Source organism: Quercus robur, chromosome 8 (genome assembly GCF_932294415.1).
Source record: "Quercus robur chromosome 8, dhQueRobu3.1, whole genome shotgun sequence".
In the NCBI taxonomy this organism is placed as follows: domain Eukaryota; kingdom Viridiplantae; phylum Streptophyta; class Magnoliopsida; order Fagales; family Fagaceae; genus Quercus; species Quercus robur.
This window is the reverse complement of record NC_065541.1, coordinates 63,987,280-64,013,223: the sequence shown is the minus strand read 5'-3', so window position 1 is coordinate 64,013,223 and position 25,944 is coordinate 63,987,280. Positions and strand designations below refer to the sequence as shown.

Here is a 25,944-nt window from a genome sequence, read left to right as displayed (position 1 = left end):
ATAATTTTCCTTTATGGTGAGTACTTTTTTTTTTGTTTGAGAAAAAACTTAGTGCTTTTTTTTTTTCTTTTTTGAGAAAAAGACGGTGAGTATTTAAATCTTTTATTTTGGAGCCGATATATTTGATTTTTTTTTTTTTTAAAGAAACAAACATATACACAAAGGAGAGAGAAAATTGTTCTAACATAAAGGCACACCACAATTCAACTCAAAAACCATGGTAACTTTTAAGAGAGAGTGAGACAAGTTATACTATACACAACACACTCTTTTAAGTAATGTGGGACATTTGAGTCAGTATTTGAACCTTTTTATTTTTTTATCTTTTATGATTCAATAATTACAAATTTGTAGGTTTCAATTAGTTAAACTAGTAAAGTCTTTTATAATTGAATAAAAGATTTAGATTTACACCAAAAACCAATTAATTTCTTAGTCTAATCATAAAAAGCACAAGAACAAAAAAGTTAAGTATGATTCATTCTCCTTATAAAATAAACATATTATGCAATTTAACTATAAAAAAATAAAAATAAAATAAAATAAAAAACTCCTAGCTCCCAAATATTTACTCAAGAATAGTTTTTTTCCCTCTTTTATTTATTTATTATCAAATAGCGGAAAATCCTCTATTGATTGAGTCGGCTATGACTCTACTGAATTTCTCTACGTTTTAATAAAAGTTCTCAATCTCGCCATAATAATAATAAATTAAAAAAAAAAAAAAAAAAAAAAAAAAAGAAGAAAGAAAGAAAGATATGAGTTTGGTAATATATCCAAGTCATTGATTCAACTTAGGATTGCTATCTATACGCCCGTGATAGATGGAGGGGCCCTCTAAGTTTCTAAATTCTAACGCAAGGGAGCAAGAGTGTGTGTGAAGATATGGTTTTTTCACAGTAGTAGAGCAACCCAAAGGCCACAAGGCCCACAATACGTCAATATGCACCTGGGCTTAAACCCCACACACAAACATAACTACTAATGCCCCCACTTTAATAATAATTCTTACCAAACTCGCCAGTTGCGCATACAATAGTCAAGTCAAACAATCCACAGGATACAAATTCATAACTTTTTTTTTCTTGAGAAGAGCACAAACTCATAACTTCATCGCAGGGTTTGAGCTTTGAAGTTTGAACATGAACATTATTACATTACATGTATTTAAAGGATTTTAGTACTCCATTTATTACGGGCAACTAATGACGTACATTATTCAGCTAAAAAAAAAAGTCGGTAAGAGCTGAGCTTCAGCTCTCTTATAAAACAATACCATTTTTACACATCAAAAATTTACTTTATCATTTTAGTACATCATTTTACAATATATAATTTATTAGAGGCTCTATTATTCAATTCTATACATTAAAATAATATATCCAACACATTAAAATAATCTAAAAAAAACTTTTACAAATATATATATATATATATATATATATACACACATTCAAAATCCTCCACTAGATCAACCACCATAGCCCACAACCACCGATCACCCCCACAAAATCAACCACCGACCACCATCAGCCCCTACAAAAAAAAAAAAAAAAAAAAAAACCCACCAAAACCAATATTGGCGACGGCGCTAGTGAGACCCATCCACAGCCACAAATCTCACACCCACAACCTGATCTCACACCTATAACCCGATCTGAGACCATCCCAAATCTCACACCCACAACCCAATCAACCTACCACCTTCAACCAAAATCAGCCAACCACCATCAATCAAAACAACCAACCACCATTAGAACCCATCAAACCTATCCCAAATGAAAGTGAGAAAGAAATAGGGAGCAACGGAGTGGGAGACCCATTAAACCCATCCCAAATCAAAGAACCCAAAAGCATCGGAGGTGGGAGATCCATCAAACCCAGCTCTTGTGACTCCAAGCATAAGTGAGGAGTCGCGGATGAAGAAGAGACCTGCATGAGCATGAGGAGGAACCGCCAGGCGGCGTTGCGGACGAGCTATTTGGCGTCACCGAGGCGCTCGACGACGAAGGGGACGAGAGCGTGTTGAAGTGGAACTTGAAGTGGTCGTCGGAAAGCACGGCAACAGAGTCCAGAGCTTGGAGCGCGCCTTGGGGGACTCTGAAGTTGTTGTCCGAGGAGAGATGTGTTGGGAGGAGAAAGGAAAACTAAATAAAATAAGCATAAACATTTTGGCATTCTCGTCCGTACGCTCTCATATTTGAGAGCGTACTATAGCACGTCTCAAAATTTTAAGACATTTAGCACACTTGATGAGGGTCTGTTTTTGTGTTTGGTGTGCCAAATGTGCCAAATATTTGGCATTTGGCACATTTGAGAGAGCTATTGAGAATGCTCTAAGGGCATTCACAATAGGAATGCTAAATGCCATATGTTGCCTTTATTTAGCATTTGTCTCTCAAAAACCTCCACCATCCAAAATTGTAGAAGAAAAGAATTGTAAAATTTTTTCCAATACTGCTACAGTACCATCCTACTTTTATGATGGCCCTGTAGACTATTGTATTTATTTTTTAATCTGTTTTATTCTTTCTTTCTCCTCTATGTCAAACTTCTCAACTCCCTCTCTTTCTCTCTTTCTCTCTTTCCTCATTTCATCTCTCTCTTTCTCTGTGAATTGCTCTTAACTCTCACTCTCTCTGGTTGGGCCTCCATGCCAGTGTGTGGGTCATGGGTTAGTGGATCGGCGGATCGGCGGGCTTAGAGTTCTGGGTTCTATGGTTTTTTTTTTTTTTTTGGGTTGTGACCGGTGCTTAAAGGAAAAGGTGGGTGTGGCTGAATTGGGTATGGCTGAAGTGGGTCGTGGCTCTCTTAAGTTCGGTGTTGCTGGGTTTTATTGGTCGTTGGAGATCATTGGTGTTTAAGTCCGATTTCGCTGGGTTTTTGTTGGTCATTTGTGGGTTTTGTTTTGGCGATGGTGGTGGTGGATGATGGGCAGTGAGGCCTTACTTGTATAATCTTTGATTTGAATATAATTCTCTTTGTTTTGAATCAATTTTGAATAATTGGTGTGTGTGATTTTGATTTTTTGTGTTGTTGTAGATTCAGCTTAGAGAGAGAGGCTGATTAAGATTATGGCTTCGGACTATTTCACCACCTTGCTGGAAATGAAGGCTCCGGTGGAAGTTGCTGCTGGAAGAGAGGTAAAAATTAGAGAGAGGAGATAGATGGGAGAGAATAGAGATGATCTTGAGATATATTATTTTATTGTGTAAAAATATTATTTTAATATGTCATATTGTAAAATAAAAATTGGGATGCTGGGAATATTATAAAATTGTATGGTATAATTGATATGATACAATTTTTGGATGAGGATGCTCTAATGATGCACATTTTCCTGATAGTTATGTATTGATGTTCATACCTAAAGTTCTGCCAAGTACTAGTAGTCAATCGTGACTCCATCATCTAGTCAAAAACTGAAATGTTTGCTGGGGATTTTTTTTAATTATTTTTTATGCGATTATCGAGGTTAAATTATCAACTAGACTTATTAGACAAGACATGTTGGGTTCATCAGCAAATAAATCGAGTCGGGTTATGGGTCAATCTGTTTTTGTTTCAGTCAAAAAATTCAAGTTGTTCGGTATTTTTCGGGTCGGGTTAGGTCAAATCAGAAAATTCTAACCCCGTTTTGCCATGTCTACTTACATGTATATACCCATAATAATTTCTCTCTCACATGGATTCATTGTCTCTTTGTAGGCTTCAAGATCTTTTTGTTTTTGAGCCATGAACAAAATCCTACTAATACCCCTTTATCTATGAGCTATTTACTTCACTGTGCTTCATCTACAAGTCTCACCTCTCGTAGGTCATACATGGCAACCATATGTCAACCTCAAAAACTTATTCCTTGGAAGCCAATATAGCCATGTCCATGAGAAACCCCACAATATCTAATTCTTCTTTGATCTAGAATCATTCAAAATAATATTTTGTTGCTCTTTTCCAAGACCATTTGTATGGGCTTTGTAGGTTTGCCTTGTTCCAAGTATATGCATGTCATTTCTCCTACAAATTGCGAAACTTAATAACTTCATCATCTTGTACATGTTGCGCATCATAATCTGCTCTAATACCATTTGCTAGGAAGTTAATACCTTAGGGAGACTCCTATTAAGGCCTTAACATAGTGTATAGAGAAACTACTTAACTTAAACGCTTAAACTTTTGGGTTAAGTGTTGTCCATATATTCTTCTAAAAAAAAAGTAGTGTCATTGTATGCTATGTACTTGAGTCAATGCTTTAATTGGAGTTTTTCCAATGTGTTATATCTATTATCTCCAACAAGAGTAAGGAAGTTGAGTAATTAATATAGCATAATTGGCCTATACCATAAATTTAAATTTTTGGGTTAAGTGAGGGTCTTGTAAGTTATATTATGATCTTAATTGCCATCACTTGAATATGATATCTCCTTTAAAAAATTGATATAAAAACCGATGGTGATGTGTGGCAAGATATATAGTGAGATTATCAAAGTCACTTTCATAGTTGAACCAAGGACATGGTATCTCATATGTGTGCATATAGCTACATTAAGTGTTAAACACACAAGGTAAGCCCACAAAAGTACAAATTCAGAGAAATTATTGGTTTTTTTTTAAAAAATAAAATAAAATAAAATAAACAAACAAGCTTTCGTTCAAACAGAAACAAAAGCAAAAACAAGGTCTCTCTTCCAAGCATCCCAAGCAGAAGCTGGGATAAAAGAATTATTACACATAATGAAACATTGACATCACAAGAACACTTTGCAAGAGCATGGGCCATAAAATTTAGATCCCTTTTGACCCAAGAAAAAAAAAAAAAAAAAAAAAAAAAAAAAAAGATTCCTTAAGTTCTAATAATTTTTACTGGGGGTTTTCAGATTAAAATAAGTAATGTTAAGTGGCTTCCAGTTTTTTTTTTTTTTTTTTTTCAGTGCTTTCCTTTTCCCAAACTTAAATAAACAAATTGAATGGCTCTTGGGACCCTTCCAAGTGTTTTCAACATAAGACTTCTAGTTTCCCTATACATTCTTCAAAGCCAATAGGCACAATTATGCAAATCCTCGTCACGTCAATGAGATCACACAATAGATTCTAGCCCCTGATTGCAGAAACAAATGAATTTGCTGGGCATATGTGTCCGCCCAGAAAAGCGATTGGCACTTTGGGGCACCTACTTTGATATGTGGTCCTTTTCGCGTAGCATTTTGCAAAGGAACTTGGTCCATGCACTTTGGTTGGTTGGAAAGCATGCACATTTCTCTTTTCATGTTGTCATCCTGCTTCTTCGTTGTTGGGTTATCCTATGTATTTTCTGCAATCTAATCATCTTTAGCTTTACAAATAAATATCTGCTTTTTAAAATTTTTTTGATCCATAACACAAATATATATATATGACACTTCATGAGCAAGAGAGTTTACGCAACCTAAGGAAATTTAAGAAGATTTTGAGCAATTCAAAGCCATGGCCAAATATGTAAATGGAAAAGGGGACCATGTAAGAGTCCAGAGAGGATCGATGTTGTTCTTTTTAATGCTTCAATATATACCTAATCCTTATCTCATCCTCATCCCATAAATATATTGTTCAGAACAAATATTCCATAACGAGAGCTTGATAGAAACACACCCTCTTCTTGTGCACCATGTAAAATGCTTTGTGGATTTTCTTTTACTTAGGTTCATGTTTAGAGTTTAGTAACAATTTATTTAGTTGAAACTGAAAACTTTTTACGCAAAGTATTGCAGATAAAACTAATAAGTTAGCTGAAATAGTACAGTGTGACCCATGAATAATACCAAAAAGTACAATAGAACCCATAAATAGTAGTAAAAATAAACTGAATAATAACAAAAATAAATTAAATAGAAAAAAAAAAAAAAAAAACTAGTTTTTTAAGTTAATGCCAAATTAATGCAACCTAAATTTTCAGTGTCAGTTTATTTTCATCTTAAAAATGAGTATACAGTAATTTAAACTATCACATATTTAAAAGTAAATCTATACTTATACATTATAAACAAAATAAGCTGAATAAAATAAGTCTATCCAAACCTCTCTTTAGTTCTAGAAATAAATTTCCTCTAGTCTTTTTCCCTTCTATTTTTCTTTTACTCACTTTTTTTCCAATTTCAATAATTCACGGATTAAAGTCTTTTTCGTGTTATTTTATATGTAAGTTTATCTTTTAAAAAAGAGGGGAAAAAAAAAAAATGAAAGGTGCAAAATCCATGGCAAGTAACAATCCAAGTCCCTTTCCATGTGTTTTGCTTTGCGCTATCATCGCAAGCGATCTGGGACTCCTGTGTTTCTTGAATGGCTTATCTCTCATTTTCATTCTTATATTCCTCTCTCATCCAAAAGACTACGACATTACAAAGATTTTTCTCGAATAGCAACAGCTAAAGTATACAACAATAGAACTAAGGGTTCGTTTTTGTACTGTTTATTGGAAAAGTAATCTATTGGGTCCATAATAGCGATTAAAAATAGGTGTCAGGTTGAAACTTCCATAAAATTTTTATGAAATAAATTAGTCGAAAATAACATGTTGTAACAAATTATCAAACACTCATTAAGATAATTGTCATTTTCTTTTCTCTGTTTTCTTTCTTTTCCTCCACTGGTTTGGGTTTGCATTGGACTTAATTTGTCAAAAAGTTTGGCTTGGGATTTGAATTTTGTAATTAATATAAGCTCATACACATGGCCTGACCTGCAAAAAGTGATTCCCATCAACATTAGTCTATTAACCTCGGGAGTATATTCGTTCAGCAATTGGCCAAAAGAGAGAGTAACAGACAACTTATAGCTAGGCTTATAGCCCTCTTAGGTTAGGCAATGTTTTTTTTTTTTTTTCTGTTTGGACTTAAATCTTTCGCTAGAAAGGGACTTGGAATTTTGTGTACCGTGAATATAAGCTAATCAATATGTTTTAAGGAACAATAGAGTTGAGTGATATTGACATCTCTTATGCTCTCCGATATGTCTCGTTGAACTTATACTACATATTGAGATCATGAATTCATGATAACGCTAATGGTTGAGTGGTGCTTGATTAGCCAAAATATTTTGAAATTATTGATTTTGATTCATACTCCCTTGAATGCAAGAATAGATCAGGAGGTGATGGACAAAGAGAAAGAAGGGGCATTGGTGTGAGTATGACCACTCAATTTGTGCGTCCATGGTGAGGAAGAAAATCTATCCTAGATGGACAGGGTGATTTTGTTTTGGGCTGATGAGTAAAATCCACTGTGGTGAAATCTTTTCCTTGAAAATGAAAAATTATTTTAAAAGATAATATTGCTTTTTGTTTGTTGATGGCTACTTTTGCTAACACCTTTTCTGAGCCCACATAATGAATGGCCCAACTCCTTTTTGGCCCACTATCTCTATTTGCAACATTTTACCTCTATACATGACTCAAGCCCATGTATTTTATCTTGAGGATTGAAAGAGTGTGACTTGGACGGTAAAAAGTGAGCATATTTGGGCTTACCTATGGACCCAAGCTTAGACTTTACATAGTAAGCTTTTTTATTTTTTCCTTTTTTGGAGAAAGATCTATAGAAGCAAAAAGCTCATGAGTAAGTCCATGTGCTGCCCACAAACATATATAAAAATACTATTTTGGGTTGTTGTATTTACCATTAAATTTAGAATTTCTTTTAAATTTGAAGTAATCACTTTAAGCTGGGATAAGTAGGTTAGACGCATCTAGTGCAATATAACCAATTCACACAACCTTAGCATATACCTTAGCTGGTTGTTTTCCTTCAGTAAACACAGGAAAGTGAAATTGCTCAACAAATTACCTAGATTTTTCATTAAAAGTAATTGATCTTACTATCTAATCAAGAATAAAGTTGAAGGTTGCCATTTCTTTAAAATTTCAACAACCGGATAATAAGTACCTCCTAATCTGTTATGAATCCCAAAACATGGAACTCTCAACTCTTGAACCTAACTAGTAATCCTTATTTATTTACTATAACTTGTGGTAGATGCAACAACTTTGAGAAATAGTGCTCATGTGTGTGGTGACACGAGTAGCGTTTACTCTCTTTTTCATAGCCTCTGTCATTCTCCCCACTTTGTTATATATCATTTGTTCAATACTTTAATAGATATTCCTTTGTCTTTATTATGAGCTATAGTCATTGCATGTTCTTCTTTGTCTTGCATCGCTGATCTCCATTAAATACTAGAATGAGTTGTGGGTTTGACTATTTTTTATTTTGAACTCAAGTTGATAGGCTCAATTTTTCAATCTTTCCAAAAATCAAACTAAACAATATTTTACATGATATTTGTAAATCAAAGTTTTTAGAAAGATAGTCTTCAATTAAAAAAAAAAGGCTTAAGATGAGAATAATCATACCATATATAACATATTAATCAAAATCTAAATTAATTTCTAATTGTAGTCTAATTTTGTACTAAGTGTCCATTATAATTTTCTTAATTTTAGCGTCAAGTGACCATCATAAAACTCCTAATGAAACTTGAGATGACCACTTCACTCGTATTAGTAAAATTAACTTATCATCACTACTGTTAAATGTTTTCTAGCGCAAGCATGGAGTTGCAAGGTAGTGGATAATAATAAATAAAACACATTTTACTGGAGTTATGGGCCATCTGACTTGCATTTGAAACTAAACTGGGTGTAGTGTGTGCTATAATTGAGTGGACTATCAACTATGGATCTAGTGTCTGGGCAATTGAAACAGACCACGATACTTTGGGTCTGAACAAATGGAACATTTTAATTTACTAGGCTTTTCTTGAAAGCTAAATGGGCTTAAAAAGCCTTAAACTCGAACTCATTGTATGGGGCCTAGAAAGAGTCCATTACACAATCACAATTGATGCTCAACTCAAGGGTAAATTCGTCATACCAGTACTCAAAAAGATCCAGTACTTTGAATTTTGAAACTTGGAGCCTTGGAAGCGGTTTCTTTGGCCTTTTACTATAACAGACCCCTCACGTTTAAATAACCAGGAAAGCCTATCTCTCAATAAATTGACACAATTTGAGGGGTAAAAACAAGCCAACCGCATTTTGTACATTTTGAAGAAAGTCCAAACCCAAGTCAAGTTAAGGAACATTTGGGTCATTTTGGAAGAACCGCCTTACAGAACCGGGAAAAAAAAAAAACCCTTAGTTCGGAGGTTTGAGTTAATGCAAATTACTACCAAAATTTTATAAAATTACAAATTTATTCAATAAGGACAAACGTTATTTAACACCATTTGAAAAATCCTCTATTTTTGTGCTTTCTTTTTCATTTCAAAGTGTTATTTATCTACCCGTGAGTCTTTTTTTTTTTTTTTTTTTTTTTTTTTTTTTTTTAAGTTTCAACCACATTTATGATATTTGTTCTTGATGGTAGCTCTTACCCACTTTACTAGTAAGTCATTGATTACCCATACATTTTACACATATAATTGCTATAATATAGTTACTATTAGATATGATGTAGTTAAAAGAAAACATGGACTTTCTCATGAAAAAAAAAAAAAAAAGGACTTTTTTTCTTTTATTTATTTATTTATAATATATAGAGTATACTTTAAATTTATGACATCCACTTCCATGAAAATTTCTCTTATAGTATAATTTAAATTTATAACATCCACTTCCATGACAATTGCTCTTATTATCAGATTAAGCTATTAGTTGATTTGAACCCTAGATTTTTTATTTGATGATAAAAGATCTTACCTTACGAGTTGAGTTAATTGAAACTCACAAAAACCAAATGACTCACGTGAACATATTACTTTTAGATGGTGTTAAATACTTAAATATCTTCTTGCATTTGGAGCAAATGGAATATTTTTGAAAAAATATCGGTAGTAACTGAAATTGGCCCATACCTTTTTTTTTCTTTTTTTCTTTTATATATATATATATATATATATTAGAGTTAGCCCATACCTAGGGATTGTTTGGATATCACTTATCTTGTTGAAAACTGAAAATTTATTGTTAAAAATACTGTAGCAAAATATATTTTAAATGACAAAACACTGTTCACATTGTGCCGTGGGTTTGTGTTTTTCTTCATTTTTCGTGGGTCCCATGCTTAAAAACGCGTGAACAGTGCCTAACGCTGCAAAACGCGTTACCCAAACGCATGCCTAGTGTGCGTTTGCATAGCGGCAAGTGTGCATTTGTGTGCATTTGCGTTTTTAGCTAGGTCTCACAACATTGTTCATGATCCAACCAAACTCAGCAAAACACAAATTTTTAGGTAAATTTGGGTCCCACGATACTATTCACATATCTAAAAATTATTTTATTACAATATTTTCAATAATAAATTTTTAATTTTTAATAAATAAACGATATCTAAACCGACTTGAATAGATGGTTTTGTATTTAATTTTTTGCTTTTAACTCCCAAAAAGTAATCGAAAGAATCCGAAACATTTGGCTCCTATTTATTCGGTTCCCATCCATGCCCTTTTGCAGTTAAGCATTTACTCATTTTTTATTGGGTTAAATTAAAAGGCAGGTAGAGACTAGAGAGAGACTGTGTTTTTGTGTGTGTGTGTTAGACTCTGAGAGAGAGAACAAAAACTAAAACAAACCAAACAGACAAAACTGACAAGTACCAAACCTAAAACCGCCACGAAAACGATGAGTGAAAAAGTAGAAGACCACTCACCCGCCGCGGAATGCGGCGCCGAGTCCGGGGACCCCGAGTTGGTTGCTTCAGAGGGTATCGGCGGTGGCGGAAAAGTGAAAGGACCGTGGTCGCCGGAGGAAGACGCCGTGCTGAGTCGACTCGTCAGCCAGTTCGGAGCAAGGAATTGGAGCTTAATCGCCCGCGGAATTCCCGGGCGCTCCGGCAAATCTTGTCGCCTCCGTTGGTGTAATCAGCTCGACCCTTGTCTCAAGCGCAAGCCCTTCACTGGTAATTATATAAATATAAATATATATTATTTTGAATTCAATTTGTTGAATATTGAATTTGTAACTGTTATTAGTTGATGTGAGTTGAATTTTATAAGTGGACGAGGTGGTTGTTTTGTTTTGTTTTGTTACATTGTTTTGGTTAGAGAATCAAGGAGTTAGTTATAGCAGTTAAGTGAAACAATGGAGAATAGAAAACATTAAAAAAAAAATGAGTATATTATTGTTAAGCATTTGGTTAGGTTGTTACAATTGAGGTTGTAAGAAGAAAATTAGTTAGGATTTGTGATTATGGCTTGAGTTATAAAATGTTCCATTTGAATTTTAATGGTTAAAGGAAGCAACATTGTTTGTAAATTAAATTAATCATCTTCAATGGAACCATTAAAGAAAATAGTGGACATCGACATTAACAATAGCCAAGCCTTACCATGGGGTAAGTGTGTTGAGTCCTATTTGAACGCGAGCAAACCTTGGATGTCTAATGGAACGATTGTTGGAATCAGTCACTGTCAAAAGAGCGTGCCGGGTAGCAGGACAGCTTATATGCTAATTCTGTAGAGGTAACCAATTATCAGGTTAAAGAAACTGTTAAACTTGTAAATAACGGCAAGTATGTGTAGAATGTGTGGGTTGTACTCACGATTTTTGGTCGTGCTTTAATTGGAATGAAAAAGATATGAGGTTATTAAGGGCCCATCACAGTTCTTCATTTCAAGTTGTGAGATACTTAGTATGGTTGAAGTTCATGAGAATAATAGAAGATAGTTTAAAGGCTAGGATCTTTATTTTGGAGAAAGGATACTTGAAACACCAAATTGTGTTCATGATCATCATCATGGCTTAACTGGTTTTGGAAGTTTTGTGGATGTTAATGATTTATTGTTTAACTTTGTTGTGTACGACAATTGACAAAGATGCAACGGTGAACTTTTGTACACAGGCACTCATGTTCAGAGGCAGTATGTTATATATGATATATATACACTACAGTAAACATTAGCATAGAGGCACTCATGGTTTCTGTCTGCAATAATTGTTTCTTGTCCTCTATCCTCTTCTCCTCTTCTTTCCTTGTATCATATATGTTTATGTCATACCATACATGAAACTTTAAGCCCGAAGTTGAGAACCAAAAAACTGTAAGTTTTTAGTAGGTTATTTTCCTTGTGTGGAGGGTTCTCAGCTAACCTGTACCTGCATTGTGCTTCTCTCTTTGAGTAGCCTTAGAAATGTCATTTTCAACTCTTAATATCCATGTACACTGTAGCAACCTGACTTCATATATAGATTGGTTTCAAGAACATGGAATCTTTTTGTTATTTTGGTTTCATTTCAAGACATTATATATCTTTGTTTTCTTTATCTTTTTTTGAGAATTTGTACAAAATATATTTTGCTCTTCTCTGGTTATTTCAGCCTATACATATGTTCATTGTCTATTCTTACAAATCAACTCCACTCCACAAAGCATGATGTCAAAAGCCTGAACTTTGGCAAACTAAGTTTACTTACAGTGTGTTTTATTTGGGTGCTTGTGCAAAGGATGGAATCTGGCTAGGTTGATATTGGCATTGAACCTTTAGTTAGAGTACTATCAGCAAATATTTGTAGCCTATTGTGAGTTCTCACTTTCCCAAAAAACATGACTATTTAGGGTTGTTTATCATTGGTGAGTTTTGAGTTTGATTGTTTGATTTTTGATAACAATGTTGGCACTGGAGTGGATACATTTTGTTTAGATGCCCCTATACAATTCATAAAACAAATGGATGGTTTAAATTTTTTGTATTGTAGGATAATACAAAACGTTGAGATGCTGAAGCCTTTTTTGCAACTTGAATAACCCACTGTCAGTTTTACTCTTAATTGACATTAAAAAAGATAATCAAATGATTTTACCAAAATTTCAAAGAGCTATATTGTTTATTGATGTTTGAGGTTCTCTTTTTCTTCATTCTTCTTTTACCCCCACCCCTTCTTTTTCTTCCACTAGCACTTGATTCTTCAACTTTTGTCATTACATTGCTGTTGATAGAGGTGACTTGATGGAAAGCTGAATCCATAATATTTGCATACTTTTGTTATCTTCTTCTTCCATAATTTGCCTTTCGTTTTTAGCATGTGGGGATAAAAATCCAAAATGAAAAGAAAATTTTGTATGATAAAAAACCTAAAACTTGATACCTGCTTAATCTTCCATTTTCTTCTCCTTCCATATACCTTGTTAGTTTTTATTAGTCATAGATGATTTCATGTTCATATCCAAAGAGTAATTAATTTTTATATTTAAGTATTATGTCATGAAATTATACTTGCAATTGTTATATTTTACTTGTCACTTTTTTCATAAATGTTTTGCATATATTGTGCACTTTAATTAATGGATTCTTACGAACTTGAATTGATGCAGATGAAGAGGATGAAATTATACTTAAGGCCCATGCAATTCATGGAAACAAATGGGCTGCAATTGCAAAGCTCCTTCCAGGTAGAACGGATAATGCAATCAAGAACCACTGGAATTCTACCTTAAGGCGTCGGGGTGCAGATCTAGGGATGTGGAAGATGGAAGATAGCAGCCTTGACAGAGCAAAAGTATCTTCAGAAGAAACTCTGTCAGTTGGGGTTATCAATTCATTCAGTCCCCCTGAAGGAGGAGATGTCCCAATGGAGGATAGTCCCCTGCCATGTGAAGATAAAGCTCAAACAAATGAGGAGCATTTTGTTGCTGAAGAAAGAGAGCATCCTACTCTCTCCCGTCCAGTGGCGCGTGTTAGTGCATTTAATGTTTATAACCCTCCTGGTGGCACAAACTCTTCTGTGTTTTCAAGGACAGTTCCTACTCAAGGTCCTTTGGTTCAAGCTTCCAAACCAGAATTAGGGGTATGCAAATTTCTTCAAGATGTTTATAGTGAGCCAATGGTTCCTTTGCAATGTGGCCATGGTTGCTGTACAGATTCACGTGGGGACCATTCTCATAGCTCGCTGTTGGGGCCTGAGTTTGTTGAATATATAGAGCCTCCATCTTTCTCTAGTCATGAGTTGATCTCCATTGCTACAGATTTGAACAATATTGCATGGATTAAGAGTGGCCTTGAGAAGAATGGTGTCAGAATGCCAGACGATGCAGCAAGCCACAGAGTATCTGAAGCGGTGGCTGCAGCCTCACAGTTGGGAACATTTGAACATAATATGAAGAAAGACCATATGGGTGTTGAAGAGGGACATAACAAATTGATGGGCATGATGAAAGATGTGCTATCTACCCAGATGCCTAGGCAAACTTTTCCAGGTCCGGCTGAAGTTGAGGGCTTGAGCTAAAAGCCAACGTTGGCTAAATTTTATAGAAGGCGGGAATTTATTTTTGTGAAGAAGAGGCTTCCATATTCCATATTCCAGGTGAAGAGATCATGGCATATTGGTTGATAAAGATTCTGAACATCTTTCTGAAAATATATTCGTACTAGATTCACTAAAGAAATGAAACTTGTTTATAGCAGTTACTATAATGGTTATGATTTGTTTAGGTAGAGATATCAACCTCTGATATGTATCTTTTTTCTTGGTTGTGCAGTTGTCACCATTAGAGGATTAACTGCGCCATCGTTAAGGCTAATTGCTTGTGCAAAACTTAAATTCAGTAGGCAAGGTAGTGCTGGTTCCTCAAAGTAGGCCCAAATAATGCTAGTCTTACCATGGCTTGATTGGACCCTACAGCTTTTTTTTTTTTTTTTTTTTCTTTTTTCTTCTTTTTTCTTCGGCCATGGGTTTCGGCCTTTCAAGGTTCCCGATTAGCAAAAATATAAAGCTAGGAGTTCTTACATCTCCTGGATAGAAGTATTACATATTATATTTAATTTCTACATCATAGGAGTTCTGATCTGGAGCCAAATTAAACAATGAAGTTGTCTCTGGCTTGTTGTTTAATATAAGAATCAGTTATAAAATAGTAAATAGTGGATTGATGAAGTAGGACCACCACACAGGCGTTTCGCAAGTTAACAGTGCTCTGTCTAAGTACCATGATGTATGTATCTTGCATGTTGATTTTATATATATAAAGTCCCAAATTTTATTTTATTTTATTTTATTTTTTTTGAGGGAAAAAAAAGGGACTCGCGTGTGGCAGTTATTGTCTCATGCCCCACGGTACAGTTGGGTAAGTCCATGAGTACCACTAACTCGAAGTGGAGCTCAGAAACTCCGAACCCACACACACCCCAGACTTTATATATATATATATAAAGCAGTATATTTAGATGGCATAGTTTAATAAAACTTCCTCTCTTGGGTTACAACTTATAATATACTCAATCGGTAGTGGTGTTGGGTGATATGTACGTTTCTGATAATTCACTTAGCCCACCAAAAAAAATTGATAATTCAGCCGAAAATAAAGAATATTGGTATCTGCCTATGCTCGGATTAACTAAAAATTATGTCAATTAAAAAAAATAAAACTTATTAGTATGATCTGAGCCATTTTAATCATTTCTGGACCATTTGAAACTTTAATAGAATTTTAATATTTCAACTATCTTAATAATTAATGAGCTATATGACAAAGTCATATTAATTTTGCTGTAACACATACGTTGATCCCCTTGGCACAAGCATAGATGTAACTTTTAATACATTAAAACAAAAAATCAGGATATATTATTAAAATAATTAAAGTAAAAAATAAATTTTATTTGAAATTTCTATAAACTTTTATTAATATAATTTAATTTTTTTTTGAAATTTAAGTGATATATTTTTACCTAGAATAAACTATCTAAACAAATAATATGCCACTTGTTATTTTTGTATCAAAGTTTCATTTTGAAGTAAATTATCATAATAATTAATGAGCCACATGGCACATATAACGTATAACAATTATGTTTTTTGTTTTTTGTTTTTTGTTTTTTTTTTTTTTTTTTTTTTTTGGTGAGAAACGTATAACAATTATGTTAAGCCACTTGACACGATTACAGTTTTAAAACTCAATTTATATTATATAGTATATGCTATAGTAATAATTTGGAATATCATATAGGAAGTCTGTAGTTCAAATGGTCATTGAGTCACAAGGCTTGTGATTGTTTATTGATGGATATAGTTAGGTAGATTGAGAAATAGAATTGTAACCAAATTTTGGTTGGAAATTAGTTCATCTCTACAAAGAGGGATGAGCCTACTAATTAGATCAAAGACTAACAAGTGGGATTGGTTGAAGGGCACCCCAAATGGAAAGTTAGTGAAAGAATTCAAATTATAATTTTAGAGAAAAATTACAAAATAATGGAATAAAGAGTGCATATCTTTCTCTATTGTTCAAAAGGCTATTAATAGGGTTGTGTGGGTGAATGAACTCATTTCCATAAAGTCATATAGAGACCTTAACAATATGCCTACCCTTTAAAGGAAAGACATTACTACATCTTAGGGGCTCCCATACTTCCACATGGGCCTCCTCAATTGGATATAAATACAAATTTTGATTAGCTAAACATAAATATTGTGACCCAAGAGTCCTAGAATGCCCAAGAGAATTATACTAGATTCAATAATATTACAAACAAAACTATTTCTGCAATAAATTTAATAATTGTTGATTTAGTTGATTGTGAGTGTTGAACACAATTGACTTGACACACATGAATCCATGCTCAATTGACTAGTTCAATAATTATGAAATTTATATTAAAAAAAAGTTGTCCCTAATATGAGATCAATTGGATTTCTGCAACCAATATATATACCGTTTAGTGTCCGGATTATTTATTATATATTGCATGTTAGGTTGTTGTCTTGTTCATTGATCATTGATTTTTTTTTTATTTTTTATTTTTAATGGGGGATCATTGATGTTTAGGGGAAAAAAATATTGTTCATTGATGATTAGGGGTGAAAAAAAAACTGAAAAGAAATTAAAAGCTGTTGAAAGTTTTTTTTTTTTTTGGGAGAAGAAAAAGAAAAAAAAACTGTTGAAAGTTGACAAAGACTGCTACTGCATCAGTCTTCAGATTGTGACCATGACCAAAAAGTATAATTTAGGATTTTGCCTTAATAATTAAAAATGAACCATATTCCTCGGTTCTAGTTAAAATTTTTAATGTTTGAATAAAAGATATATAATTCAATCTTTATTTATATTAAAAATTAATTAATGTTTTGATTTAACTATAAATAGTTATTACGAGAAATGGATTTCATAAATGCACGTGAAAGCTCTCTTTAAAAAAAAAAATAGTACTATTTGTGCGGAGAACAGCAACTTCTCTGCACACTTCTGCTCTGCCTTTTTTACAATGAGCAGATGAATAATTTACAACCCTCCTTACATGCAAATTTATGAAGCCAAAATTACCCTTCATATATTTATGGCATGCAATCATTGCACAAGAGCAGGATTGACCTTTCACAACTTTAAAGTGGACTCACTCTCACCTCAGCAGAAAAATCAGGGACCTTGTAATAATAGCTGACACAATTTTATAAGAGTATATAGTACTTGATAACCAAAAGGTTCTGAAGAAGACAAAGAAAAATCTGCTTTCGACACCTTAATTTACTTCTGAGCTGTCTGAGGCAAAGGGAACTGTATCAGATCTTTTTCCCTAATACTTCATTTTCCTTTTTCTTCTCATTTTCAGAAATCACATTGGTTTTAGGTTTATTTAGCCAAAAGGAGCAAAAGAAAGAAAAAAATAAATAAAGAAAAGAAAACAAAGATGAGCAGCCCATGTTTTCTTTACTATTTAAAAAGAAAAAGAAAGCTTCAAGAACATAATTCACACAAAAAGAAGAGGTTCTGTCTTTTCCTATACCCTGTGTGTAATGCTGTGGTATTAGTATTACTACTATTTTATTTTCTCTATAAGATCTTTTGGTATTTTTCTCTCTACATCTTCCAAGTCCTGTTCAGGGGCTGACACACATAAAACACACAGAGAGAGACTACCTAACACACTACAGTGTCCAGTTGTTAAATAAAAATACACACACACACACAAACAGAATCAAGTTGGTGTTTTTTTTGCTTACAACAAAGGTTAAGAGGGACTCTCTCTCACAAAGATAGCTTAGTTTTCTTCTTCTTCTTTAACCTTCTTGTTGTGCGGGCATTCATGATCTCGGCCTCACATACACATTACATGAAGATTCTCTTTCTGGGTCTTGACAATGACAACCGTAGAGAAATCCCTTGTTATTAATGTGGAGGAATGTGGGCTCCGCCGGAGCTCCGGCACCGGCATTAACGTGTACTCAGACTCCGGAGACAGGTCAGATGAGGATCAGAGACGTTCAATTGGGTCTGAGACTGAGATTGTTGGAGTTTCTGATAAGGAGAGGGAATCCTCTGTGTCAGAGTGTTCTGTGGAGGTGGATCTGGAATGTGGGGTGGCTGAGGATAAGTTACATTTGGCAAAAGTTGAGAGGGACTGCAGGATTTGCCATCTGAGCATAGATGCAGCCAATCCTGAATCTGGGTTTCCCATTGAATTGGGGTGTTCATGTAAGGATGATTTAGCTGCTGCACACAAGCAATGTGCTGAGGCTTGGTTCAAGATCAAGGGAAACAAGTAAGCTCCTTACATTTGTTTTGGATGTGACACATTTGTTGGTTATTGGCTTTTTGTGAATTTTAGTACTTTTTTTTGGATGTGATCAGAACATGTTCTGTCTTTTATATGTTATTAGTTTCTGCTGGGTTGTTATGATTGTTTTGTTAAGTTTCAGCAATTTGTTGTTGTTGAAATGATATGTGGATGTGCTTATAGTGAAATTGCTATTTAAATTTGTTGTTTTTATTTTGTGGGTGTGTTCATATTGTATAAAGTTGCTGTCTTTGGAGTGTCTAGACTTAATATATGATTGTTTAGCTCTGATCAAAGTTGGTATTGTGTATTTTTTAGAGTTGTTTTGAACCTTGGGGTCTGAGTGTTTTGTTAATTTTCAGCAATTTGTAGCTGTTGAAATGATATGTGGATGTGCTTATAGTGAAATTGCCGATAAAATTGTTATTTTTATTTTGTATATGTGTTCTTATTGTATAAGTTCTTGTCTTTGGAGTGTCTTGACTTCATGTATATGATTGTTTAGTTCTGATCAAAGTTGTACAAGCATTTAGGGACAATGCTGGCAAAGGACTATATGCTTAAAGCAAGGAACATGATAATGGCTACTTAAATATGAGGGAAAATCTCTACTTTTGAAGGTTTAAAGGAAAATTTGACGGTCAATTAGGCTTCACAAAGGAATCAAAATCGATAAAGTAAAAGATAAAAAGCACATAGATGTCCTGCTTCTTTAAACTGTGCAATTTGATTCTTCCCTGTTCTCTTCTCTGTCCTCATAGTATTATATTCCGTTTGAGATCAGTCTCTCTCCTTTTCAATTTCTCTTTATTTCCACGGGACAAGTTTTTATTTTTATTTTTTTGATGTAACAGCGAACAAGTTGGTTTAGATACTTTCCAAGTTAAATTATGTTCAACTTGGTATTTTCTTGATATGGTACAATGTACATTGACCAGGTCATTCTGATTTCTGGTTCACTATTTGACAGACTTGACCTATGTACCTCGCATACAGTATTTTGATGATTCACGCATGCATTTTGGGGCAGTTGGGTTGTAACCGGTCCTTTTTTTTTTCTTCCTAAAGTAGTTAGGCACTACCAATTTTCCACCTTTCTATCACTTTTGGAGCTGGGTTGGTTTTGTTCATTCTCTTTCACCTATCAAGATCATGAATGCTTTGACATGTATACTTTCTTTCATTTTTAGGAGGTATCTATGCCAGCTCTTCCTACTACAATGAATTTGCTCTAGGTGGGAAAATTGGGTTGAGGATTTGAGGTTCAAAATGCTTTGATATGCATAGAAAGTGCAAAAAAAAAAAAAAAAAGAAAAGAAAAAGCAAAGAGTATATTATTATTAGCATTATTTCAAAATACAGAAAGATGTTTTCAAACAAATCAAATTTGGAAAATGAAAATCTATTATTTGCTGTTTCCGTAACATTGAAAACAAAAAGTTGAAGCATTGCAAAATCTATTTCCTTTTATTATTATTATTTTTTATAATTTTAGAAAAAATATATGTAGAAATTGGTTACATTACGGTTTACAGAATTATGTTTCGTGTAGCCTCAGTGAGGAAAACATGATGATATTCATTATATACCATAAATATTCACTTATTTCTGAGTTTTTTCACATTACTGTTGAGTTGAAGGCTATAAAATCTATTCCAATGTTCTGTTTAATTCCAGAATTTTTATACCATTTTATCCACACTATTACTCTTGTAGACTTATTTTTCCTTTCAGAAATAGTTTCAATAGCTTCCTGCCTGACAGCATTAACAAACTGTCCACTATTCTGATTGTATTTTAGCTGTATCCAACTTTGGAAACTCAAAACACAGAAATGAGCAAAGAAAATTTCTCCTGGTTCACTAATGTATCAATAGCTTAAATAAATATATATCCATGTATAAAAACCTACACAAGCTTTTTTTTTTTTTTTTTTTTTTTTTTTTTTTTTTTTTGAGAATCAAAAACCTACACAAGCTGTGCCAAGGGCAAAAGAAACCTACGTATTAAATCTGTTATATTGTTTGCTTCCTTGTGTTTATCCTACTTAGTTTCCAACGGGTAATTCAAATTTGTTAAGATCATGAATTAGGTAAGTCTCATTTTGTTTTTCAATGATGAAATAGTAAGTACTTGCCATGATCAATATTCTGTGCAGTAAGAATCATGACATGTTTAGCTTTTCTTGAACAAATACCATGATCCTCTACCACACTTTTTAGTTTTCTCCTTCGTGTTGTTCTAACTTGTCGATTAAACCTTATACATACATTTATGAACTGAAGTCCTATCTCATGATTATTGATGATCTGAATCTCCATCGTAGTCTGATAAATCTTTTGACTCAGTATTGCTGAGATAATGGTCTACTTATTCACAGCCATCATGCAATGCATGTAGTTATTGATAGACATAAAAATTGTGTTATATATATGCAGCCAAAGTGCTACCTGAGTCTGGTGGAGATCTTATTCACTCTGGTATTAGTAGGTAAATTGTTTTCTTTTTTATGGAAGATTGGACATCATATGAAAGGTCATAGCTATGAAACATTTGGTACATCGTACCTAAATTCAGTAGCTGTTCAGAAAATGATTTTCCACTGAAACAAATGTAGCATATCAAAATTTTGGGGACATCTCGTGTTCGGAGGCTTGTTGAATTGGTTGGTGTTGTATCCTACTACTTGTTTTCAGAAAATATAAATACTGACTCTCTTATTTGGTTCAGATTGATCTACCAGTACCATCATTTTTTGAAACAAAACGTTACATTGTTTTGCCTGATTTTTTTGGAATAACCCCTGTATAATCTATTTCTCTGTAACTTTATTATAATCTTCTTTCCTGTATGTAACTGCAGGACCTGTGAGATCTGTGGATCAGTTGCACGCAATGTTGCTGGTGTAAATGAGGCCGAGTTGGAGCAATGGACTGAGACAAATGATGCTGCAGCAGCAGTAGCACCTGCACCTGTGCACCTTGCAGAGACTCAAAACTGCTGGCAGGGACACCGGTTTCTGAATTTCCTGCTTGCTTGTATGGTATTTGCCTTTGTCATCTCATGGCTCTTCCATTTCAATGTACCCTCATGAAATCCTATGGCAAGAAATATTGCATTTCGCCTGGGTTGATGATTGAGAAGGAGTAAACAAACCCTTATGTCTCTCTTAGCACTTCGCAAAGGTACATCCTCAGTACCCATATCTCCATACTTGCCTGGAGTTGGTATTTCTGTATCTGCTTGATGTTTATAGTAATAGTAAAAGCAGAGCTTTATTGGGCTGTTGTGTAATCTATGTTGTATAACCCAAAATAGTATCATATTACTGTTGTAACCTTATTGGCTTTGTTACATTTGAATCACAATGTAGTCCTCTCAGTCTTTCACCTCTTTTGCTGGGCTTTAGAGATTCTGTTGGATGGACCAGTCGGATGTTTGCATCAATTAATTAGATATTGAATTCTTTAGTATGCTTGAGTTAAAGAGACTAAGCAAGCACGTGTTCTTGTTACAGGTATCTAACCCAGCTTTGAATTGGCTTGAGATTTCAATGGGTCGGTTTTAATAACCTGCATGAGCTTATTAATTCACTGAATTTTTACCCAGGGGTTCAAATTTAAGTTCCACAATAGTGTACTCAAACTATTGTTAGAACTTAGAATAGAATGAAGAAAGTAAAATAATGTAGGGAGGAGAGAAAAGAGAAATAAGAGAATTGATGTGTTACAGTCTGATGATCTATGTTCAGAGTGAAAAGCTCTTCACGGATATATCTTTGTTATGTTGAGTAGTATGTTACAATAAGTAAGAGCAAAACCTTATAGTTATTCGAAAATTATTATATACTTTAAAAGTATACTCCATTCATATCACAGAAAGGTGGGACCCATCTTTCTGTGAGAGGGAGGGAGCATAATCCGTATGTAATAACATCCCAAGGTTATTTACTTATTCTTCAGGTACATGGGGGCCTATAATAAATTTGGGACAATGATTTGCAAGGTGCATAGAAGCACCTTGATGTCAAAGTAAAAATGAAGTAGGATTTGTCCTAAGGTACTAGGGGCAATGAAAGCTACGATGATGAGGGTTCCTCTTTTCTTTTTTTAATCGATGGAGCTTCATTTCAGGTACCATAAAAAAGAAAGACTGATGTGCATGCAACCCTGCACCTGCAGCTTTGCAAAAAAATTGGTCACAAAAAAGAAAGACAAAAAGGACAAAAGTTAAAGTTGAAAGATAATCTTAAAGAAAGACAGAATATTTCTTGACCATCTACGTTGGCTATATAGTAACCTTGATCTCCTAGGATCCAATCGAAGACATGGGCCACGGTGCAAAAGTAATTAACATTAATTAGGTGATCTAATTGTCAGACTCTCAGTCGGTATAATCTCAGCAGTGTGATTAGATTAGATTTAGGTTTAGATTTGGACTTGGTCCTCAGGTGAGGTTAAAGTCATTCATTGCAAGATTATCTCCTTTGAATATGCCGAGATTTGTGGTCACAATAATCTTGATCTTCCAGAGACATAGCTCGTACTGGGAAGTCAGTCATCCATGAGATTAGTCATTAGATTAGATCCTCATTAGCTTTTATTTTTCTTATAATTCCACTCTACAGTAGAATCTAGAACTTAATGATTTATAAATGTGCCTTTTTTTTTTCTAATGCAATTATGAACCTATGACATTGTCAGTAAAACCAATATAAAATCTCTATAATTTTTTTTAATGGGTAATAAATTCTCTATAGTTGGTATATAGTGACCAATATAGTGCATAATTTGCTTTCAAGTGGGCATTTTAAAAAAGAAGTCTTTATAAATATTTCTCTAGTGAAATATATAAATTAAAAAAAAAAAATTGCATTCTTGATTCTTGTTAGTTTCAATTTCTATCCCCCAAAAAGTGATAAATAGATTAAAAAAAAAAAAAAAAAAAAAAAAAAAAAAAAAAAAAAAAAAAAAAAAGAGAACTCAGAGATAGATATTTTGAGGAAAGACTGGATTTGTCATTATCATATTCACCACGAGTGGAGGCGCATGCTATGCTCATGAATGGCTTTCAAAAAAGAAATTTATGTATTACAACTTCCCTTTTCATTAACCTGCACTTCTCCCATAAACTATAGGCTATAATGCATTTTTGACTAAGTACTAACCAGAATCATTATAGGAGTATTGGTAATATCAATATGTTGATCTAAGCTATGTAATGGTGATAGCGAGGTTTCATGTGATTATATTTATACTTCTATAGATTATGTTTTCCAGAGGAAAGATAATTTTTATTCTTAAACAATAGTCACAATAGCCAGTGGTAGAGAGAAGGGGCCATGTCCTGGCTTTTGAAAATTCAACTAGTGCCCCTTAGATTTTAAGAAAATTGTAAGACATGTATGTAAATGACCAATGCATTATTTTCTTATCTTCTTACTCTTATTCCATATTTGCGGGTATCTAGAACTTTTTGAAAGTCTTAACTATTTTTCTGTGTGTTTGGTTCACGGTATAACACACGCGCACACACACACGCACACTAAGTAATAAAAAAAAGGAATTTTTTGGAGCTGACTCCAAGATAAATGCTTGAATGATTGAACTTAGGATCTTATGGGTCTCATGAGACCTTGGGAATTTTTAGACCAAACCTTTAAGTTTAATTGATCAAACCCAGGTGTATTTAATATATATATTCCTAAAAATAGACAAGCTTATGCAAATGAATAATACATTTTTTTCCCCCTTTAATTGTGACCAATTTGATTTAAAAGATAGTTTGTAGTTAACCAAAACTAATTTAATGGATTTTTTTTTTCTTTTCATCTATAAATATCAAATTGATGTTATTTTTATTATAAGTGTGATTGATAAGTTACTTATTGGATTTACAATTTCTTGATATCTTTTTAACTTGGATTGGCCCTTAAAAAAAAGTTTATGTCTCCGCCTCTAACAATACCTATCAACAATTGCTAACTTGCACGATGAATAGAAAAAGTTAACATAAAAGAATATATTTATTCATGATTTTTTTCTCTAAAAGTAGTTGCGTACTTAAAAAAAAGAAGTTAAAAATGCTAATAATAACCTATTATATTTAGTTAGACTTAGAGCATGTGATGTGACTTCATAAAAAAAACTATCAAAAAATATAATAATATTAACACTAAAATATACAAATTAATATTGTAATATAGTACTATTACTAATCATGTAATGAGCTTGCTTGTCTTTTAGCTCGCTGGACATTTGTTTCTTTAGTTTAAAAACTCATCTCTTCTATCATTTAATGGATCTTTTGTAAGGAAATTAATGAATCGGTTCTCTCTTTGTTGTCTCTGCCTCTTTTGAGACTTGGGTCTCCTATTCTTTCTTAATAATATTATCTTTCTTATTAAAAAATTATCATGCAATAGTTTAGTATTAGTTTAAGTTTTGAAAATTATAAAGTAGAGAGGGATTTGAAACCTGATGTGACAACATAAGAGAAAATTCAAAAAAGTCTAAACATATTTTTTTTGTTAACCTATTAGATGATGAGAGAATGAAGCAAATTAGGAAAGCTTAAGATGCCTTCTCCATTTCTTTTTAGTGAATTTATAATGCCCATTTGCAAAACTAATCTTCAACTGATAAAATCTAGATATATACCTCATCATAATGGCACAAATCAATAGATTTGCGATTGATTCCCAACTATAGTCCGGACAATATATTCCAACCGAGTAAAAACAGTGTTTTTGGTTTAACATTTGCTTATCCAACACAAAAGTCAGGAACAACGTAAGCAAATATAACCTTTACCTACCATACCTTATTTTTCTAGATTTTTTTACATTGTCATTTACAGGGCGGTCCAACAAAATTTGGGGCCTCAGGTTAAAATTTTATATGAGACCTTTTTATATGTAAACATTAATTAAATAAAATTATATAATACTAATTAAATTAAGACTAATTTGATGTAAATATAGAAATTGATGAATAATACTAGTTAAACTAAGGTTAATTTTATATAGAAGATTGAATATTATAGTTGAATTAAAAGGAACTTACTTTAACTTCGATATATGATTATGCATAGTTAAGTACAGTTGTAATCTGAATTTTAATTTTATATATTTTTTTAAGAGAAAGAGATAGATAGATATTATTTGGTGTGTGGCTTAGTAGGAGATTAGTCATCATTGATGATTTATCACATTTGCAGCATTTTATTTGAAACATCTTAGGATTTCAATTGGGTTAAATTTTTATTGGTCTCCTATTTTAAAAGCCTTTTTAGAAATGAAAAAGAAAAATACTAAAAATACTACAAAATGTTCACAATAAATCTGATTATGAGTGTAATTGATGAATTTCAACAACTTAATTTATTTGTGTTTGAATTACTTTTTTATGTGATTGGTGATATGCACTG

General features: G+C 33.2%; 2 protein-coding genes across 3 annotated transcripts; both read left to right on the top strand.

The window, feature by feature from the left end:
- The first annotated feature begins 10,528 nt into the window (after window positions 1–10,528).
- On the top strand, window positions 10,529–14,842 carry LOC126697639 (transcription factor MYB1-like). 2 transcript variants are annotated; one of them, XR_007646235.1, is made up of 3 exons: window positions 10,529–10,928; window positions 13,341–14,329; window positions 14,505–14,842. XR_007646235.1 is itself a non-coding variant. In XM_050394707.1 (2 exons), exons 1-2 carry the CDS (start codon window positions 10,652–10,654, stop codon window positions 14,249–14,251), a joined length of 1,188 nt encoding a protein of 395 aa, XP_050250664.1. In that variant the 5' UTR covers window positions 10,529–10,651; the 3' UTR covers window positions 14,252–14,842. The 2 variants fall into 2 exon arrangements, 1 of the variants encoding a protein (XP_050250664.1); XM_050394707.1 differs by having other exon boundaries at window positions 13,341–14,842.
- Window positions 14,843–17,703: 2,861 nt separating this feature from the next.
- LOC126697638 (uncharacterized) lies at window positions 17,704–21,910 on the top strand. The gene is made up of 2 exons (XM_050394706.1): window positions 17,704–18,501; window positions 21,379–21,910. The coding sequence occupies exons 1-2, from the start codon at window positions 18,101–18,103 to the stop codon at window positions 21,608–21,610; spliced, it is 633 nt and encodes a 210-aa protein (XP_050250663.1). The 5' UTR covers window positions 17,704–18,100; the 3' UTR covers window positions 21,611–21,910.
- Window positions 21,911–25,944: the final 4,034 nt, after the last annotated feature.

Excerpts from the sequence above, each read along its gene's own strand:
- LOC126697639 (XM_050394707.1), top strand. The coding sequence starts at position 10,652 with ATGAGTGAAAAAGTAGAAGACCACTCACCCGCCGCGGAATGCGGCGCC. Across the intron at positions 10,929-13,340 it reads CAAGCGCAAGCCCTTCACTG|ATGAAGAGGATGAAATTATA; the intron begins GTAATTATATAA and ends GAATTGATGCAG.
- LOC126697638 (XM_050394706.1), top strand. The coding sequence starts at position 18,101 with ATGACAACCGTAGAGAAATCCCTTGTTATTAATGTGGAGGAATGTGGG. Across the intron at positions 18,502-21,378 it reads TTCAAGATCAAGGGAAACAA|GACCTGTGAGATCTGTGGAT; the intron begins GTAAGCTCCTTA and ends ATGTAACTGCAG.